The following is a 22,452-nucleotide window of genomic DNA, read 5'->3' on the forward strand; positions in this document are numbered from 1 at the left end:
GTACATCTACTCTTTGTCTCACGTTTTAACCCCACCCCCCAAAAAAACAACAACAAAAAAACACCAACATTTATTTCCCATTCTCCACGTGTGAAGTTGTCTGATCGTGTGATTCTGCCCACGTGCGCTGTCTCGCCCCGCCCCCATTATCTCCTTGCCTTCCACCTTTTCCCCTGTTCACGTGACTCGTGGTTGTCCCTCTCGGCTCCCTCTCCCCGTTGGTATTTTTGTGAATATAAGATTGTTCTTCACGGTTCTGTTTAAATATGTTTAAACTTTCCCCTGCAGTGTTTTATTCAGTGGTTTATTGCAACATGCTGTTTTTCTTCCTATTTAAAAGGCTTTTTTCAATTTCCTCTCCAACTCATTCCATTTCAAAAAAATATTCAATCTCTTATACCTCTAAATCACTACATGCTCTAAATTCACATTCATTCCACCCCTACTCCGTCGTTCTTAAACGGATCGCTAACTTGAAAATCACAATTAACCCAATTTGTTATAAATGTTCGTCTTTCATTAAGCATCCACTTTCTAAACTCCCCCCTTTCCCCTTCCCCTCCTAAATTCCCCCCTTTCCCCTCCCCTCCTAAATTCTCCCCTTTCCCCTCCCCTCCAAAACTCCCCCCTTGCCCCTCCCATTCAAAACAACCCCCCAACCCCTCCCCTTCTAATCTCTCCCCCAACGATCCCTCCCAAATTCTCCCCCCTCCAACCTCCTGCTCAAAGCTGCCTCCTCCCCACTTTGTCTCCCTTCTATCTCATACCTCCACCTCCCCCAACCTTCTACTTTCCTCTGCCCCCCCTCAAACAACTCCTCACTGTGCCTCATCCCATCACCATCAAACCATTCGTCCTCCTCATCCTTCCCTCTCTTGTAACTCTTCTGTAATCTCTGACACACTATCAACTGCTCTCCCTACCTCCCCCTCTCATCCTTCATCTGACCCTACCCCACCCCTCCCCTGTCCTACACCCGATGCTCCTCCTCTCTCCTCATTAACGGAATGGACCTCAAACATCCGGGGCCTTTGCTCAAACCTGATTGATTTCTCCATTCAGGTTGCTTCTGACAATCCAGACTTGATCTGCTTAACAGAAACATTCCTCCTTCAAGATGTCTCTGATTCCTTAATATCTCTTCCTGGTTACTCCCTCCTCCGGTATGATGGACCTGAGCCTCGTCCTGGTGGTGGGGTTGCTATCTTTATCAAAAACTCTCTTCCTCACTCTCCTTGCACTGCTCTCTCTCCACCCCACCCCCAGGAGTATATCTGGCTACGGCTTCCTCTCCGCTCCCACCTTTTGTTCATACAGTGACGTGAAAAAGTAAATAAACCCCACGTAAAGTTTTGACTTTTTCAACATATTTCAACATACAGCTATTTGATCTTCATTTCAACAATATTGATAGATAAAGGTGATATAATATAACAAATATCATGAAACATTTACAATTTGTAGGCCATTGTATAGTTTAAATAAACATAAATGCAAATTTCGCATGTGGAAAAAGTAAGTACACCCCTACATTTATCATTACTTAAAATACCTAAAATTACAATCAGGTGCACCAGATCAGGTGCAAATGATTAGAACATCGTTGGAGAGGATCTTGGAGGAACCTGTCTTATTTAAACCTCAGACATTTAGTTTGGTTTGCTCTTTGTTGTTGAAGTGTGCAGCGTCACCATGCCTAGATCAAAAAAGCTCTCTGATGCCTTCAGAAAGAAGGTTATAGATGCTTATGAGTCTGGGAAGGGATTTAAAAAGATCTCCAAACAATTTGAAATCAATCATTCGACTGTCCGGAAGATCATCTACAAGTGGAGAAGATTCCAAACAACTGTCAACTTGTTCAGGCCAGGCCGCCCCAGCAAGTTCAGCCCTAGAGCAGACCGCAAGATGCTGAAAGAAGTCTCTAAGAACCTCAGAATGTCATCACGGGATCTTCAGGTAGCTCTTGCCACTGTTGATGTCAAAGTGCACGAGTCTACCATTAGCAAGAGGCTGCACAAATTTGATCTACATGGGAGGTGTGCCAGGAGTAAACCTTTGCTGTCCAGAAAGAACATCAGGGCAAGACAAAAGTTTGCCAATGAACACCGAGGCAAAGACCAGCACTTCTGGAACAATGTGCTCTGGACAGATGAGTCAAAGGTAGAGCTATTTGGGCACAATACCAGAAGACATGTTTGGCGAAAACCAAAGACAGCATTTGACCACAAGAACCTGATACTATCTGTAAAGCATGGTGGTGGAAATTTTATGGTTTGGGGCAGCTTTGCTGCATCAGGGCCTGGGCAGCTCACCATCATAGAATCCACTATGAATTCTTCATTGTACCAGAGGGTGCTTGAGGATAATTTGAGGCCATCTGTCGGAAAGTTGAAGCTCAACCGAAGGTGGACCTTGCAACATGACAATGACCCTAAACATACCAGTAAATCCACCAAGGAATGGCTGAAAAGAAAGAAATGGAGGGTTCTGGAATGGCCAAGTCAAAGCACGGATCTAAATCCCATTGAGATGTTGTGGGGGGATTTGAAACGAGCTGTGCATGCAAGAAACCCTTCAAACATCGCACAGCTGAAAGAATTCTGCATGGAGCAGTGCACATAAATTTCTCCCAGTCGATGTCAGAGACTGGTAGACAGTTATAAGAAACGCCTACTTGGGGTTGTTTCTGCCAAAGGGGGCAATACCACCTATCAGAGCCAAGGGTGTACTTACTTTTTCCACACGTGAAATTTGCATTTATGTTTATTTAAATTATACAATGGACTACAAAATGTAAATGTTTCATGATATTTGTTATATTATATCACCTTTATCTATCAATATTGTTTAAATGAAGATCAAATAGCTGTATGTTGAAATATGTTGAAAAAGTCAAAACTTTACTTGGGGTGTACTTACTTTTTCACATGACTGTATGTGTTCTGTACCGTCCTCCAAACAGTGATGACTCCATTTACATTTCGCTGTCTGGCAACATGGACCAACTTCTATCAACTTATCCAAACTCTCTCTTCCTCATATGTGGCGACTTCAACTGTCATCATGCCAGCTGGCTGGGTGTGGGCAACTCTCTCACCAGTCATGGCAAGGACTTCTGCGACTCATTGGGACTGACACAATCGGTCACTTTCCCGACCCGGATCTCAGTCAATGGAGTATCTGTTCAGCACTGCATTCAGCACTGCATTCAACATTCAACCCACAGCATTTAACCCCTGACTATCACTTCTCCTTCTCCCTCCTTTTGCTTTAAATATTTCCCTATTGATTCTTGTCTTTTTGCAATTGTTGTTTTCATGTTTTGTTATGCATTATGTTTTGCACTCTGTCAAAGCGCCTTTGGGCTTCATGAAAAGCGCTATACAAAATAAATGAATTATTATTATTATTATATCTTCTCTTCTAGACTTGGTTATGACTAACTTCCCTGCAAATGTCTGCTGCTCTTCTTCTGCTCCAATCGGTTCTTCTGATTATGTGCTTGTTAAAGTGGACATCTCTTTGGCCATTCTCAGAGAGCCTCCTCAGCACCGATGAGTCTGGCATTTCACTCAGGCTGACTGGCACGGTCTTCAAGCAGCCATCAATCATCTTGACTGGTCTCCCATCTCTACTGCCTCTGACATCAATTCTTCCTGGGAATTCTTCCAAAGCAAACTGCTCTCTCTCATGCACAGATTTATCCCATCTCGTCTTCAGTTGTTTTACCCTTCCTCCCGTCCATGGTACACTGAATCTTGTGGTGAGGCAGTTGCCCTGAAACAACTTGCCTTTGCCTCTTGGAAGGCAAATCCAACTGAAGGCAATCTCAGTTCCTTCCACCAAGCTCGGAACAAGTGTGTGTCTACCCTCAGGATTGCCAGGAAGCACTATCTCTCCACACTCAAGATTGAACTCTCAAACCTGTCTCTTCCTCCAAATCCTGGTGGCGTCTGGTCAAATCCGTTTCTGGTGTTTGTTCCCCCATCCATCCCATCCCTTACCTCAAATGGCTCCACAGTTGACACCGCATGTGACAAAGCCGAATGCCACAACTCTGTGTTTGCCTTAAAATCTTGTGTCCCAAACCCATCTCTCTCTGTTCCCACCTTTCCCAGTCGACCCCAACTGCTCCTGGACTCTGTGTCCTTCTCTCCTGACAAGGTGGAGAAGTTTTTGTCAAACCTCGACTCTGATTCTGCAACTGGACCACACGGCATCAGCCCATGGGTCCTAAAATCCTGCTCTTCCGCTCTATCTCACCCTGTCTCTGTTCTTTTCACCCTCTCTTTTGCTCAAGGTCATCTGCCAGCATCTTGGAAATCAGCAAACATTACCGCTTTACACAAAAAATGTGCAAAAACAGATCCTTGCAACTACAGACCAATCAGCCTGCTCCCAATTATCAGCAAAGTCATGGAATCCATCATTTCTTCGGATCTCAAATCCTTCCTCTTCTCCAATGGCTTGATCTCTGATCATCAATTTGGATTCAGACCAGGCCACTCTAATCTGGACATGCTGCTTCTGCTGTCTCAACAATGGATGGAGGTCCTCAATGCCAAACAGGAAATCAAAACTGTCTCCCTTGACATATCACGTGCCTTCGATACAGTCTGGCATACAGCTCTGCTCACCAAACCCTCCTCCAATGGTATCCATGGAAATCTCCACTCATGGCTTGCGGACTTCCTCTCTGGTCGTAGGCAACGTGTGGCCCTGAATGGATTTCTCTCATCTCCCCTTCCTGTACTGGCTGGAGTTCCCCAAGGTCGTGTTCTGGGCCCTGTGCTATTTCTGGTCTTCATCAATGATCTCTCCAACTCTCTGGAAAATCCTCTCTATCTCTTTGCTGATGACTCCACTATCTACCGCTCCATTCCTCATCCCTCATCCCTCAGATCGGCAGTCTGCAGCCTCCTCACTCTCTGCAGACCTGGACAAAATCACAGACTGGTCAAACAAGTGGAACATGTCTTTCAATCCTGACAAATCCCACACTCTTACAATGTCTCTCCGAAAAGACCGACTGGAAAACCCTCCCATCTACTTTCTCAACAATCCTCTCCAAGAAGTTCTGTCGCTCAAGCTTTTGGGTCTCACTATCTGCCATGATCTTTCTTGGGATAACCATATTTCCAAGCTGGCCTCCAAAGCCAGTCGCCGACTGGGCATCCTCCGTCGTGCGAAGTCCTTCCTTGGCACACCTGAGCTCCTCACCACATACAAGACTTTCATCCGCAGCTCAATGGAATACTGTTCCCCCCTCTGGGCCGGTGCTCCTGCCTCACACCTAGCTCGGCTTCACGCTGTTGAAACCAAAGCTTTCAGAATCATTGGAATCTCCTGCGATGAAGCTAACTCCGAGGGCCGTTCACTCGCTCACCGCAGGCAGGTTGGTGGTCTTTCTGTCTTTTACCGAATCCTCTCCGGCCTTGCTCCCCCAGCTCTCTCTGTGCTCTGTCCCCCTAATATTCCTACAGGTCGCACAAGAGCTGCCAGCAACCCTCTTACGGTTAAACTGCCAAAATCTAGGCTCTCTGCTCACCTTCACTTTTTCATTCCCCTTTTCTCCCGCCTCTGGAACAAACTCCCCCACTAAATCTAGGCTCTCTGCTCACCTTCACTTTTTCATACCCCTTTTCTCCCGCCTCTGGAACAAACTCCCCCACTCCCTTCAATCCCACTCCTCCCTCCAGGTCTTTAAAACAGCTGTTCACCACCATCTCTATCTTCCCCCATCCAAAACCTTGATCTTTTCTACCCCCACTAATTCACCCCAGATACACTTTTTTTTGAAATTCCAACTTATTTTCTGGAAGTCCTTGCAGTGTTGATATGTTTTATACATCTCCCACCTCCCCCCAAGCCCTCCCCCTCCCACATTTCTCTCGATGTCCTTGCTCTCAAATGTTGTGTTTGTGTCCTTCCTCCTCTCTCCCAATATTGTGTTCCGCTCCCCTTATTTTGTGTTTTATGTGTCGGTTGACTTTTTGTGTGATTAATGTTAGCTCTTTCACAAGCCTCGATCTTGTAAACAAAGAAAAAGAAAAAAAAAAAAGAATGGTTTACCGTGGGAGTTGTTGTATGCAGATGATCTGATGTTGATTGCAGAAAGTATGGATGGACTGAAGGAGAAGATGAACAAGTGGAAGGAATGTATGGAGACAAAAGGTCTGAAGGTGAATATCGGAAAAACGAAGGTGATGGCAAGTGGTAAAACATGTGGTGAGGTGGAAAGAACTGGGAAGTGGCCGTGTGCTGTGTGCAGGAAGGGTGTCGGAGTGAATTCCATTCAATGTACAATGTGCGTTGAGTGGGTTCATCAAAAATGTAGTGGTTTGAGAGGGTCATTAACCAGTGTGGCAGCTACATTCAAGTGTAAGGTGTGCACAGAGGGAGCTGCAGATGGAGGAAATGTTGAGTTGGATCTTGGAGACGGCGTGAAGCTGGAAGGTGTGAAAACATTTTGTTACCTGGGAGACATGCTGAATGGAGAAGGTGGATCAGACTCTGCAACGGTTGCTGGAGTGAGATGTGCATGGAAGAAGTTTCGGGAACTGAGTGGCATAATGACGAGGAGGGGAGTGTCGTTGAAGTTGAAGGGAAAGGTGTATGCTGCATGTCTGAGAAGTGTTATGATTTATGGGAGCGAGACATGGGTAATGAACGTAGAGCAGCAACGAAGGCTGGAAAGGGTGGAAATGCGAATGGTTCGGTGGATGTGCGGAGTATCGTTGAGAGAGAGGAAGACAAATGATGAATTGCGAAAGATGATGGGAATAGAGCCTGTGATGGATGCTGTGAAGAGAAACAGTTTGAGATGGTTTGGTCATGTGTTGAGGAAGGATGAAAGTGACTGGTTGAGAAGAGTGATGGAAATGAATGTAGAAGGGAAGTAGAGGATGGGGGAAGACCGAGAAAGACTTGGCTAAAGATGGTCGAAGAAGAAATGTGGGCAAGGGGGTTAACAAGGAGAGATGCAGAAAATAGGGCAAAATGGAGAAGATTGTCATGGGGACCGCAAGGCTAAAATGCTAAAATACGGTCTCCTGCAGGGAAAATGGCCTTAAAATGCCTGTTGTTGTTTTGTTGTATACCTGTACTGTACATTGAAGGTTTGCTTTAGTTTGTGGCTCCATGTGCTTTATTTACTGAAGTCTCTCCGATGCGTGTTACCTTTTGCGTGGACCCCATGGTAGTCACATGTTTATCAGTTTGCCGACTGGTCCATTGTTTACAGGTGATCGGCTTTGGTGAAGGTGGTGAAGAATTGTTCACGTATAAGGCCTAGCTAGCCTAACTCTGCAATCACTCGAGTAATGATCAAATAGCAGTTTTAATTCTTCTTTTTACCGTTCGCTGTACATCTGTGGCTAGTGCGTGCCACCTTTGGATACACTGGTCATTGCTAATTACCTGGCCTCAGATGTGATCTCTGAGGTGGAATCTGATTGATGTTTGTTTGCAATATTTTCCATCATTCTTGCTAAGGTACAGCTTTGTGTGCAGGTGGCAAATCAATCAGGATGTCCTGGATAAGTGAAGATTCATCCTCATTGCTGTCCAAGTTTTGTGCCTCCATCCTTAAGGTATTTTTGTATTTCCTTCATGTTCCTGCAACCATGTTGGAATCTCTTGTCAGGAAAAGATCAACTTTGGCCACAGCAAAGCACAACTCCACTGGGAACACAGTTGTAGTGCAAGCATTAGGGTTTTTTTTTTGTTTTTCACCATTTTTTGTTTATATTTAGTGTTTACAGAAAAACTCACTCATTCTTGAATGACACATGAACAATATAAATAAAGATGCCTACTGTTCGGAGCCGTCCATTTGCTTTCTATGTGTGTCGTGCAGATATATGACTAGAGTCCCTGTATAGAATGTCTCGACAACTTTCAATTGGAAGCCATTTTGTATCCATTGAGCGTGGCGCACCGAACCTGTTTCCATTGTGTGTGAAGCATAATGTGTCCGTTTTCGTATCAAACTCTTTTTTTTTTTCTACGCCCAACAGTTTCTATACCCATTGTAGGAGTTTGTGTTACATAATGATTTATTTTCATTCTTCCAACGTGTGTGGATAAGCATACAGTCAGACGGATTGATTTAACCTTAAAACATGTCACAGCAAAATTAAGTATAATGCGCGAGTAAAGGTTCACACTGATGAGTGCCTGATTCGAGGTGTGGAGAGCAAGTGACTAGAAGCTGAAGGCAGGTAGCTCTGACTGAAGGCATGTCCTTGGCTTCTTGGAAAAGGGTGGTACATGGTGGTTTGCCATTGCCTTCCCAGTAGTTAGTCAGGGCAGGAATTTGTAATTTGGCTAGGATGCCGGTGATGGCTCGCCGACTCTTGGTGAAGGACACCTTGGGATATTTAACGTACACCAACTAATGACTGCAGACGGGACACCCAGCTTAACGTCAATTCGACAGATGGCGTGCACACTGATGAATCGCCCTGCCTGTGAAGCACATACATGACAGTATGTCTATCCGTTCTTGCCCACCCCACCCCCCTACCCCCCACATCCTCCGCCTTACCCCACCCCTCCCTAGTTAGAGTCCCTGTATAGGATATAATATAACCTTGCGATTCTCGAGAAGAATACGGCGTTGTCCAATCTACAAATAAGGCAAGCGATGAATATTGTAGTTTGTGGTGAGTGGAAACAAAATGGCGTACACAGACCGCATGAGCAGAATCTTCTGGACACATCATGTCGCAACTCTCCTATATAGAGACTCTAGTTATCTTTAGTTTTGACTTCTCTTCTCCCCCCATTCCCCTCCCCCTCCGCCGGTCTGTCCGTGCGTCCGTGATAGGTTTTCGTTGCTGCGATACCTTAAGAACCGAAGTCAAAGTTGGTACAAGCATGTATAATGATTTAAAGATAAACTGATTCGATTATGCGGTCAAAAGATCAAGAGTCAGAGGTCCCCTAGATAAAAATTATATTACTGAGTTAACTTGTGAACCAGTGATGGGATTCTGACCGAACTTGATATAAGTATATATTATGATGCAAATATGAACTGAATATATTTCGGCATCAAGTCAAAGGTCAGGGCTAATGTCAGGTGAACGGTTGAAGGGATCCAAGTCAAACTTGGTGCAAGTATGTATAATGATGTAAAGATAAACTGATTAGATTATGGGTCAAAAGGTCAAAGCTCAGAAGTCATGTCAGGTAAAAATGTGATACTTGAGAGCAGCTGAAGGGATTTAAATCAAAATTGATACAAGTATGCATAATAATGTAATAATGTGGGCAGAGACATATCAGTTGACGTCGTGACGTCGAAGAGCCATTTTAGCTCTACGCTCATAGAATAGCTGAACAACAAAGAGCATAGGGATCATAAACTACCAAAAGGTATGGGGGTGATAGTCCTACATAAGAATGAAAGGAGGAATAAGAATAACACAAAAACGAGAAACTCGTCTGGGGAGGAACTGAATGGAAATGAATCGGCATATGTAGAGGAGGTCGTGGATGGACATGAATAGAGGAGGTTGTGGATGGACATGAGAAGAGGAGGTCATGGATGGATATGTCGAGGAAGTCGTGGATGGACATGAGTAGAGGAGGTCGTGGAGCATATGTCAAGGAGGTCGTGGAGCATCTGTCAAGGAGGTTGTGGATGGACATGAGAAGAGGAGGTCATGGATGGATATGAGTAGAGGAGGTCATGGAGCATATGTCGAGGAGCTTGTGGATTTGATATGAATAGAGGAGGTTATGGAGCATATGTTGAGGAGGTCGTGGATGGACATGAGTAGAGGATGTCATGGAGCGTATGTCGAGGAGGTCGTGGATGGACATGAATAGAGGAGGTTATTGAGCATATGTCGAGGAGGTTGTGGGTGGACATGAGTAGAGGAGGTCATGGAGCATATGTTGAGGAGGTCATGGATGGACGTGTGCATGAGGTAGTTGATGGGTAACATATTTGAAACACTGAAGTGAAGATGACAAGAACAGACACAAGGAAACAATTCCACAATCGGGAGAATAAAGGGATGAATGAATGCAATTGAGCAAACCGGCCTGCACTTTGGGAGAGTGAGTAGGTGAGAGTTTCTGGAGGTTCACGTGAGGTAGCTTGGCGATGTGATCCTCCCAGGATAGGTTATGTCAGATAAGCAGTTTCTCTCTTCTATCCGTTGGGTTCTCAATAGCCACTCCCACATCCCCTTCACCCACCCCAAGTAAACATTAATTGATGGCTCCTGGTGGATTGTTCCTTGGGCTTTGGAAATCAGGATCATAACAAAAAGGGATTATGCTGATTATGATACCGATCGTGGATGCTTACCTCACTATATTATTATCTTGTGTTCCTGATTTAATGTCTATCTCTCCAAGGCTGGCCCAATGCCCCGGCACATTGCTTTCATCATGGACGGAAATCGACGTTTTGCTCAGAAACGCCACGTGGAGAGACATCAGGGTCACACTCAAGGCTTCGAAAAGCTTGCTCAAGTGAGATATGCTTTCTGATCATTCATTGGCTCTTGTATGTGATGTCTTTGTTTCCTGAGACCATTTTCAGTGGAAAATGCGTTTTTTGGTCATCTCATCTCGATTCTCGAAGATATGAACTTGTACAATAGCCCCTGAGTGGGCTTATGGTCATCTCGTAGTTGTACTTCAGACCGCTGACCACTAATAATCTATCTATAATTCCAGTAATCTCTGTCTGTCTGTCTGTACGTCTGTACGTTTGTCTGTGACCGCTGTTTCTCGACAACCACGGGTCCGATATACTTTTAACTTGCCAGGTATATTGCTGGGGACCCGAGGATGTGCCTTTTCAAGGTTTCATATTAATCGGACAATTACTTACCGAGCTATGTCCAAAAAACGATTCAACCAATCAGAGAGCAGCGAACGATCGCGTGTGCCGAACGTGGCGGGCACACTCTGCCTCGGATGGCACATTTGAGAGCGTATTCATTTATTTCACGTTTGCAAACTATGTTGGCGTTAAACTATGTTTTACAACTAATAAAAACGAATTTGCGATTCATTCGCTTTCCTGCGCGTTTGTGCACGCGATGGCGATTTCTTTACCAAACTCCGGAAGCCGTTCGCTTTGGACCAAACCATTGCATGTAAATAGAGGGGGGGGATTGTCACCACTCGCAAGCCGTTCGCTTTGGACCAAACCATTTCATGTAAATAGAGGGGGGGGATATAATTTTAGATATAGATATAGTACGGGCATGCCCTAGTAATAATAATAAAGGAGTCTTATATAGCCCCATCAAGCAGAGTTAACGACCCTCATGGCGCTTTACATTATCATGCGAATGCACACACACACACACCGCACACACATACACAAACATACACACACACAGACACACCTTCACTCTTGCCCTATTCCTCTCCCTCCCCATTCAAAGCCCACAGATGTGTACTCTCCCCTCCTCCACCCCCTCCCTCCCCAGCACATGTACACAGACATACTCTCGATCTCTGTCCCACCTCAAACCAAAGGGAAAACAGGACTTAGACTTTGAAAGACTTGTGAAACAGATAGGTTTTGAGGGAGGTTTTAAAGGCAGGAAGAGAGTCAACATGTCGAACAGAGGAAGGCAAGTCATACCAGAGCAGAGGTGCAGCAAAGGAAAAGGATTTCTCGCCAAACGACTTGGTGCTGGTGCGCGGCGGCTCTAAGGTCATAGAGTCGTCGCTTGAACGAAGCCGTCGCCGAGGTTCATAGCGAGTGAGCAAATCGGAGAGATAGTGAGGTCCCGCTCCACACAATGATTTATAACATAGTGTGCAAATTTTGTATTGCACACGAGCAGAGACAGGCAGCCAGTGTAAAGATTCAAGGAGCTTCATGGTCAGACTTCTTCGCCTTACAGACAAGACGAGCGGCAGAGTTTTGAACCTTTTGTAACTTATCCAAGAGAAACTGAGGGCAGCCAGCATACAAAGAATTACAATAGTCCAGCCTTGAGAGGACAAGGGCACAGACCAGAGTTAGAGCAGCTTGAGGAGTAAGAAAGTGGCGAATGGATGCGATCTTTCGCAGCTGAAAGTATGCTGATTTGCAAGTTTGAAGTACTTGCTTGGAAAATGTCATGTTACAGTCGAAAACCACACCAAGGTTCTTGGCCGACGAAACAAAGTTTACATCGGTTTCACCAACATGAATAGTGGTAGGAAGTGAACATTGTAGAGGACATCTGTGCGATCTTACAATCACAGACTCTGTTTTAGCATCGTTCAGCTGAAGTTTGTTTTGGGTCATCCACGCCTTCACGTCGGCAATACAGCCTTCTAACACTTCAACAGTGGGCACGATTTGTTGAATCGTGCTTCCTTTGTACAGCTGATTGTCGTCCGCAAAGGCGTGGTGATCAACTGAATGTCTGGCAACAAGATCAAATAGAGGCTGAGTGTACAAAAGAAAGAGGATAGGTCCCAGGACTGAGCCCTGGGGAACGCCAAAGGAAAGCGGAGAAGGGGCTGATTTCTGGCCATTGACAACAACTGTTTGCACTCTATCAGTAAGATAAGACATCAGCCAAGAAAGAGGAGTACCAGTTATACCAAATGTGATTTCAAGACGACGAATTAAGACACTATGGTCAATCGTGTCAATCGTGTCAAAGGCGGCAGACAAGTCTAAAAGAGCAAGAACGGAAACCTTACCACAGTCAAGAGAGGTCAGAAGATCATTGGTTATTCTTAGGAGAGCGGTCTCGGTGCTATGGCCTGGTCTATATGCCGACTGGTGAGAATTGAAAAGATTATTTGAAACTAGATGGTCATTCATCTGTGATAGCACAATTCTTTCTGTGATCTTTGACAGGAAAGACAGGTTGGAGATGGGATGGTAATTTTTCATGTCGTTAAGGTCAAGGGTGGGCTTTTTAAGAAGTGGTTTAACAAGAGCTTGCTTAAAGAGAAGCGGAAATGAACCCGTAGTCAGAGAATCATTGATAACTGCAGTAATAAATGGGAGGAGGGTGTCCAAACACTCCATAAACAAATCGGTGGGAAGGGGGTCGAGATCACATGTTTTTGTGTTTGACTTGAGGATTGAACATTTGACAATTTCCTCAGTAACAGGAGTAAACGAACTAAGAGGTCGTCCGTGAAAGCAGTGTTCAGCATCATTGAAGGAAAGGAGTGACTGCTTGTCAAGATTGTTTCTTATTGACTGAATTTTATTGTGAAAGAAATGCAGGAAGCGTTGGGGTAGTTCGTTTTGAGGAAATACAGTGGGAAGAACGGATTTATTTTTGGTGGCAAGCAGGCGGTTGGTAATGCTGAACAGTTGCTTGCAGGAGGAGCTCCTAGTAATCCGATCAGAAATATATGACGTTTTTGCTTTCAGAATGATTTTTATGACGAGTCTTTTAGCTATGTTATACAACTGTTTATGGACTGTGAGGCCAGTCTTCAGCCACTGTCTCTCGGCACGTCGTCATTCCTTTTTGGCAGCCCTGACTTCGTCGCTGACTGCGCTGAACCACGGAGTACTCCTGCGTCTGGAAACGGCGTGCCGCCGCACTCCCTCTTGGAGTCCCCCTGATCCCCAGGGAGGGCCCCTCATACGAAATTGAAACATCTAAGACCAGGTGATCATGCGGACCATCGAGTAGAAGAACTGCATCAGGTTTCAGAGCAATCAGTTGGCAAATAAGGGACGAGTAGGGATCCAGACTTTTGGGGTTAACCCCCTCTTGGAACTCCCACGATCCAAAATCAAAAAATCGAAGCCCGAGTGATTGTGCAGGCTACTCTCTTTGTGTACATTGTGTATTCATTTTTCAAGTTTCAGAACAATCTCCTGGGTCTTAAGGAGTATCAAATATAGCAAAAGGTTAATGGACAGACGGATGAACCTTTTTGGTTCCTCTTTAAAGGTTACTGTATACTGACGCCATGCAAAGGATACTGTATACTGACGTTATGTAAAGGATACTGCATACTGACGTTATGTAAACGATACTGTATACTGACGTTGTGTAAAGGATACTGTAAATTGGTGATGTGTAACGGATACTATAGTCGTGGCTAAAAATATTGGCACCAGTGCATTTTTTTCAAATAATGCACCATTTCTTCCAGAAAATTGTTGCAATTTAAAAATATTTTGGTATCCCCATATGTATTTCTTTGGTTTGCAGTGGAACAAAACAAAAAAAGCTGAAAACATTACTTAATCTTAGCTTATTCCACATATAAATCCTGCCCTGGACAATATTATTGGCACCTTTTAGAAGTTGTTAGAAATAATTAGATTTCAAGCAGGTGATTCTCCTTTACTTTGGAATTGAACTCTCCTGTGGTGAGTTGCAGGTGCCTGCAATATAAAAATCACTCATTCAACCAGTTTGAATAGAGAAAAGGAGTCATTCTGCTGTTTTGTGTCACTGTGTGTACCGCAATGAGCATGGATAAAAGAAAGAAAACCAGAGAATTGTCTGAGGAACTAAGACAAAAGATTGTAGCCAAGCATGGACAATCTCAAGGCTACAAGGCCATCTCCAGAGACCTTGATGTTCCTGTGTCCACTGTACGTGATGTTATCTGGAAGTTTAAGGCCCATGGCACTGTAGCCAATCTCCCTGGACGTGGCCACAAGAGAAAACTTGATCGAAGATTGCAGCGAAGGATTATTTGAATTGTGGAGAAAGCACCTCAATCAACTGCCAAACAGATTCAAGCTGACCTTCAGACACAAGGTACGACAGTTTCAACTCGCACCATCTGTCGCCAACTCAATAAAAGGGGGTTCTATGGTGGGAGACCCAGGTGGACCCCCACTGCTGAGAGAGAGACATAACAAAGCCCGACTGGAGTTTGCCAAAACACACCTGAACAATCCAAAATCCTGCTGGGAGAATGTCATGTGGACAGATGAGACCAAATTAGAGCTTTTTGGTAAAGCACATCATCTCTATGTTTACAGACAACAAAATGAAGCCTTCAAAGAAAAGAACACCTTCCCTACAGTCAAACATGGAGGAGGTTCAGTGATGTTTTGGGGTTGCTGTGCTGCTTCTGGCAGTGGGTGCCTTGAATGTGTGAATGACGTCATTAAATCAGGCGATTACCAAGGAATTTTGGAGCGCAATGTTCAACCCAGTGTCTGAAAGCTGGGTCTCCGTTGAAGGTCATGGGTCTTGCAGCAGGACAATGACCCCAAACACACTGCAAGAAACACCCAGGAATGGTTCCAGATAAAACGCTGGACTGTTCTGAAGTTGCCAGCAATGAGTCCAGATCTAAATCCCATTGAACACCTGTGGGGAGATCTGAAAACAGCAGTTGGGAGAAGGCACCCTTCAAATCTTGGAGAACTGGAGCAGTTTGCACAGGAAGAGTGGGTCAACCTGCCAGTACAGAGGTATACGAAGCTCATTCACGGCTATAGGAAGCACATGACTGCAGTTATTTTGTCCAAAGGATGTGCCACCAAATATTAAGTCTAGGGTGTCAATAATTTTATCCACAGCATTTCTTTTTATTTTCTGATTTTAAAGGATACTTTAAAGGATACTTTTAAAGGATATTTTAAAGGATAAGTCAGGAGACGACGATGGTTCACGAGCGAGCGGTATTCAGTGACAAAGGATGGACTATAACCGAAACAGGCCCGGACAAGCCAGGCCCGGAAATGTCAAAACGAAGGTTACTGACCTTGAAATGAGATAGAAAATAATGTATAATCAGTTATGATTTTGTTAGCTACACAATATCGAAAAATCGGTGAAAAATGAAATGAAAAAAAAAAAAAAAAAAATCGAGCTCTGTGGGGCTAAACACATGACATTGGCCTAACCGAATATCGAAACCCTTGTCAGATTCCACCAAACCCCTCGGAGAAGATGTAGCTTGAACTCGATTACCCCCTAAAAAGACATCTTTTTCGGTCGTGGCTCCGCCCACAATGGGTGCAATACGCCCACTCTAGGCAGGACACAACTATATCATGATATCAACCTCCCACCCAAGTTTTATCAAGATCGGATGATATCATTGGGTAGTTATGCTGCGGACAGACAGACACACAGACAGACACACATACAGACAGATGCACACACATGACGAATATAGTGGTCACATGATAAAATATTAACAGTGAAATAAAGAATTGTAGAGACCAAATAATTTTTGTCAATTTCAACTCATTTTTAGACAAAATTGTGAGTTATTTGAAAAAAGTGCAAGGGTGCCAACATTTTTGGCCACGACTGTGTATATATATACTGTATATATATATATATATATATATAGTCGTTACCGAGGAACGGGCTTATTTTAGCTGAGGATAATGACTACCTGAGTTGCTGTGTTGTCATGATTTACACCAATCATAATACAAACAATTATTTTGCACAAATGTATTTGTTGTGTTTGTGATATTACATTTTTATAGGTAATTTAGGTTGAAGATTTAGGTTGAATGTTTTTTTTCCAAGAAAGAACCCATCAGCACATACCTAGGGGAGGGGTAGGTGCAGACTGGAAGTTTGGGACGATTACACCTCACCACCACGTAATTCAAAACACCTCACCACCAAGTAATTTAAAACACCCCACAGCCATAAAACACGTAATAAAAATACCTCACCACCACGAAATTAAAAACACCTCACCACCACGAAATTGAAAACACCTCACAGCCATAAAACACATAATAAAAACACCTCACCACCACGAAATTAAAAACACCTCACAGCCATAAAACACGTAATAAGAACACCTCACAGCCACAAAATTAAAAACACCTCACCACCACGTCATTTAAAAACACCTCATCACCAACTAATTCCAATCCAAACACCTCACCACCACATAATTAAAAACACCTCACCACCACATAATTAAAAACACCTCACCACCACGTAATTATAAATACCTCACCACCACGTAATTCAAAACACCTCACCACCACGTCATTTAAAAACACCTCACCACCACGTAATTCAAAACACCTCACCACCACGTCATTTAAAAACACCTCACCACCACATAATTCAAAATACCTCACCACCACGTGATTCAAAACCACCACAACGTTATTAAAAACACTTCGCAACCACGGAAACAAAAGTTTGAGGGAGTCGTTAAGTGACAACACAGACAGATGTGTAGATATCTATCTATAATTCCAGCAATCTCTGTGTGTGTGTGTGTGTGTCTGTATGCGACCGCTGTTTCTCGACAACTACCGGTCCGATATACTTGAAACTTGCCAGGTATATTGCTGGGGACCCGAGGATGTGCCTTTTCAAGGTTTTAAATTAATCGGAGAAGTAGTTACCGAGCTATGTCCAAAAAACGATTCAACCAATCAGAGAGCAGCGAGCTATCACGTGTGCCGAACGTGGCGAACAGACTCTGCCTCGGACGGCACATTTGAGAGCGTATGCATTTATTTCCCGTCGGCAAACTACGTTGGCGCTATGTTGGCGTTAAACTATGTTTTAAAACTAATTAAAACTAATTTGCGATTCTTTCGCTTTGCGATGCGATTTGCGATTGCGTTAAACTCGCTCGGGCGTTAAACTATGTTTTAAAACTAATTAAAACTAATTTGCGATTCTTTCGCTTTCCTGCGCGTTTGTGCACGATATGGCGATTTCTTATTCTTTACCAAACTCCGCAAGCCGTTCGCTTTGGACCAAACCATTTCATGTAAATAGAGGGGGGGGATTGTCACCGTACTCGCAAGCCGTTCGCTTTGGACCAAACCATTTCATGTAAATAGAGGGGGGGGATTGTCACCGTACTCGCAAGCCGTTCGCTTTGGACCAAACCATTTCATGTAAATAGAGGGGGGGATTGTCACCGTACTCGCAAGCCGTTCGCTTTGGCTTTGCGAATGGACCAAACCATTTCATGTAAATAGAGGGGGGGGGATATAATTTTAGATATATATATAGTACGGGCATGCCCTAGTATAGATAAATGACTGTACCCGAGTTGCCGTTTTGTCATGGTTGAAACCAATCATAATTCAAACAATTATTTTGCACAAATGTATTTGTAATATACGTGATATCAGATTTTATAAACAATTGAAGTTGGAAAAAAAAAAAATTTCCCCAAAAAATTCCAAAAATAATAATAATAATAATAATAATAATAATTGGAAACATTTTCAAAAAAAATACCATTAGGACATACCGACGGGAGAGATATGTGCATACCAGAAGTTTGGTACGATTTCACAAAAGGTTGAGAAAGTAGTTCAGTGACAAGACAAGACAACACAACACAGACACTGCACAGATATATATATATTGAGGTAAGAGGTGGTAAGAGGAGGAGGGGGAAAGCAAGAGTTGCAAAGCAAGAGCAAGAGTTGCAAAAGCAACAATGTTGTTGTTGTTGTAGTCTGCGTTCGCACTGGCTGGGGTGGGGGTATGTACGCATCCAGGTGTCCTACGTGTCAGATGCTTGTGATTGGCAGGTGGTGGCAGACCTAAAGCCACAATTGGTATTCCCGGAGGAGATCTGTGTGACAAGGTTGCGGCCTGACATTGTCATTTGGTCAGGTGCAACAAGACAGGTCATCTTAGGGGAATTGTCGGTACCTTGGGAAGAGAACATGGAGGAGGTGCACGAGAGGAAGAGAGGAAAGTACAGTGAGCTGGAGGCAGATTGCCGGGAGAAGGGTTGGCGAGTTTCGTGTCAGCCATTTGAGGTGGGGTGTAGAGGGTATATTGGCAATTCCTTTTCTGCATTTCTTGCTAGGCTGGGAGTGTGTGGGACAGAAAGAAGGAGGATGTGTGACAAGGTAGCCCAGGTTTTTTTTTTTTGTTTTTTTTTTTTGTATACAAGATCGAGGCTCGTGAAAGAGCGAACATTAATCACACAGAAAGACAAACAGACACACAAAACAAATAACATCGGGAGCGGTAGACAAGATGGGGAGAGAGGGGGAAGGACACAAACACAACATTTGAGAGCAGGGACCGAGAGACATGGAGACATCGAGAGAACTGTGGGAGGGAGAGGGCTTTGGGGGGGAGGCATGGGAAGGGGGGGGGGGGGGTGGGAGAGGTATAAAACATATGGACACTGCCAAGACTTCCAGGAAAGAAGTTGGAATTTCAAACAAGGTCGATCTGGGGTGAATTAGTGGGGGTAGAAAAGATCAAGGTTTTGGATGGGGGAAGATAAGAGATGGTGGTGAACAGCTGTTTTGAAGACCTGGAGGGAGGAGTGTGATTGAAGTGAGTGTGGGAGTTTGTTCCAGAGGCGGGAGAAAAGAGGAATGAAAGAGTGAAGGTGAGCAGAGAGCCGAGATTTCGGCAGTTTAACCATCAGAGGGTGGCTGGCAGATCTTGTGCGACCTGTAGGAATATTTGGGGGACAGAGCACAGAGAGAGCTGGGGGAGCAAGGCCGGAGAGGAGTCGGTAGAAGACAGGAAGACCACCTACCTGCCTGCGGTGAGTGAGTGAAAGGCCCTCAGAGATAGCTTCATCGCGGGAGATTCCAATGATTCTGAAAGCTTTGGATTCAACAGCGTGAAGCCGAGCCAGGTGTGAGGCAGGAGCACCAGCCCATAGGGGAGAACAGTATTCCATTGAGCTGCGGATGAAAGCCTTGTATGTGGTGAGGAGCTCAGGTGTGCCTAGGAAGGACTTCGCACGACGGAGGATGCCCAGTCGGCGACTGGCTTTGGAGGCCAGCTTGGAAATGTGGTTTTCCCAAGAAAGATCATGGCAGATGGTGAGACCCAAAAGCTTGAGCGACAGAACTTCTTGGAGAGGATTGTTGAGAAAGTAGATGGGAGGGTTGTCCAGTCGGTATTTTGGGAGAGACATCGTAAGGGTGTGAGATTTGTCAGGATTGAAAGACATGTTCCACTTGTTTGCCCAGTCTGTGATTTTGTCCAGGTCTGCAGAGAGTGAGGAGGCTGCAGACTGCCGATCTGAGGGATGAGGAATGGAGCGACAGAGAGTAGAGTCATCAGCAAAGAGATAGAGAGGATTTTCAAGAGAGTCAGAGAGATCATTGATGAAGACCAGAAAAAGCACAGGGCCCAGAACACTGCCTTGGGGAACTCCAGCCTGAACAGAAGAGGAGATGAGAGAAACCCATTCAGGGCCACACGTTGACTACGACTCGAGAGGAAGTCCACCAGCCATGCGTGGAGATTTCCATGGATACCAAAGGAGGAGAGTTTGGTGAGCAGAGCGGGGTGCTCGACCGTATTGAAGGCACGTGATATGTCGAGGGAGACGGCTCAAATTTACTGTTTGGCATTGAGGACCTCCATCCATTGTTGAGACAGTAGAAGCAGCATGTCCAGAGTAGAGTGACCTGGTCTGAAACCAAATTGATGATCAGAGATCAAGCCATTGGAGAAGAGGAAAGATTTCATATCCGAAGCAATGATGGATTCCATGACTTTGCTGATAATTGGGAGAAGGCTGATTGGTCTGTAGTTGCTAGGATCTGTTTTTGCACCTTTTTTGTGTAAAGCGGTGATGTTGGCTGATTTCCAAGCAGATGGCAGTTGACCTTGAGCAAAAGAGAGGGTGAAGAGAACAGAGAGAGGGAGTGAAAGAGCGGAAGAACAGGATTTTAGGACCCGTGGGCTGATGCCATCAGGTCCAGTTGCAGAATCAGAGTCGAGGGATGACCGATACTTTTCCACCTTGTCAGGAGGAAAGGACGCGGAGTCCAGGAGCAGCTGGGTATGACTGGGTATGGTGGGTACAGAGAGGGATGGGTTTGGGACACAAGATTTAGAGGCAAACACAGAGTTGAGGCATTCAGCTTTTTCACGTGCAGAGTCAGCTGTGTCGCCATTTGAGGTAAGGGAGGGGGTGGAGGGGGAACAAACACCAGAAACAGATTTGACCAGACACCACCAGGATTTGGAAGAGGGAGACAGGTAAGAGAGTTCGGTCATGAGAACGGAGAGATATTGTTTCCTGGCTCTCCTGAGGGTGGACACACACTTGTTTCGGGCTTTGTGAAAGGAAATGAGATTTCCTCCCGTTGGATTTGCTTTCCAGGAGACGAAGGGGAATAGCAGGAAGGACGGTCCAAGCAGATGGGCCAGCGTTGGCTCCGGCCCCGGTTCATGCTCCACTCCGGTCCACGCTCCACCTCGGTTCCGCGGCGTCCGCTTAACTGGCGTTGTATCTAAAGGATGCTGTGCACTGACGTGTCTGAACACTGCATACTGATATTGTATCTAATGGATACTGTACACTAACATATCTGAAGGATACTGTACACTGGCGTTGTATCTAAAGGATGCTGTGCACTGACATGTCTAAAGAACACTGTATACTGACATTGTATCTAAAGAACACTGTACACTGACATGTCTAAAGAATACTGTATACTGACGTGTCTAAAGAATACTGTATACTGACATTGTATCTAAAGAACACTGTACACTGACGTGTGTAAATAATACTGTATACTGACGTGTCTGAAGAATACTGTATTCTGACATTGTATCTAAAGGATACTGTACACTAACTTGTCTGAAGGATACTGTATACTGACGTGTCTAAAGAATATTGTATTCTGACGTGTCTAAAGAATACTGTATACTGACATGTCTAAAGAACACTGTATACTGACATTGTATCTAAAGAACACTGTACACTGACGTGTCTAAAGAATACTGTATATACTGACGTGTCTAAAGAATACTGTATACTGACATTGTATCTGAAGGATACTGTATGTATCCTTATCCTTATGAAGGATAAGGATACATATGTATCCTTATCATATGTATATATGTATGTATCCGTATCATATCATATACTGTATGTATCCTTGTCCTTATCCTTATCCTTATGATATGTATCCGTAGCCTGATACTGTATGTATCCTATCCTTATCCTTATGAAGGATACTGATGTGTCTAAAGAATACTGTACACTGACGTGTCTAAAGAAGACTGTATACTGACATTGTATCTAAAGAACACTGTACAATGACGTGTCTAAAGAATACTGTACACTGACGTTGTATCTAAAGGATGCTGTACACTGACATGTCTAAAGAACACTATATACTGACATTGTATCTGAAGGACACTGTACACTGATGTGTCTGAAGAATACTGTATACTGACATTGTATCTGAAGGATACTGTACACTGACGTGTCCAAATAATTCTGTACACTGACGTTTTATCTCAAGGATACTGTACACTGACGTGTCTAAATTAAACTGCCATGACATGGATTGGAGAGGTTATTGTTGAGCATATTATGGTCAATGTAACATTTGTTTCAGGGCGCTCTAGATGGTTTGTCCAAATAATAATCAAGCTTGGAAAGGTTATTTTTTTTCAATCTTTCTGAGAACCGTTATGATCGGCCTCCGTGGTTATAATCTCACCCGAGACGTACATTGTGACGCTGCCATCTCATGTTCTGTTCTTATACTCTGTGCTGTGTTGATTTGTCCACATGCCTGATAAT

General features: G+C 44.3%; 1 protein-coding gene across 8 annotated transcripts in view; it reads left to right on the forward strand.

The window, feature by feature from the left end:
* The window catches only part of DHDDS (dehydrodolichyl diphosphate synthase subunit), a 66,590-nt gene that overhangs the window by 8,039 nt on the left and 36,099 nt on the right, over nucleotides 1-22,452 (forward strand). For 3 of the 8 annotated variants that reach the window (XM_068116473.2, XM_068116472.2, XM_068116474.2), the window contains exons 2-3: nucleotides 7,513-7,592; nucleotides 10,375-10,491. In XM_068116473.2, coding sequence (XP_067972574.2) covers nucleotides 7,530-7,592; nucleotides 10,375-10,491 — 180 coding nt within the window. In that variant the 5' untranslated portion in view covers nucleotides 7,513-7,529. Of the gene's footprint in view, nucleotides 1-6,114; nucleotides 6,183-7,512; nucleotides 7,593-10,374; nucleotides 10,492-22,452 lie in introns of all 8 variants that reach the window. The other 5 variants (XM_078778594.1, XM_068116470.2, XM_068116477.2 and 2 more) reach the window with 3 other exon arrangements.

This window comes from Myxine glutinosa, chromosome 5, assembly GCF_964187855.1.
Source record: "Myxine glutinosa chromosome 5, kmMyxGlut1.1, whole genome shotgun sequence".
In the NCBI taxonomy this organism is placed as follows: Eukaryota; Metazoa; Chordata; class Myxini; order Myxiniformes; family Myxinidae; genus Myxine; species Myxine glutinosa.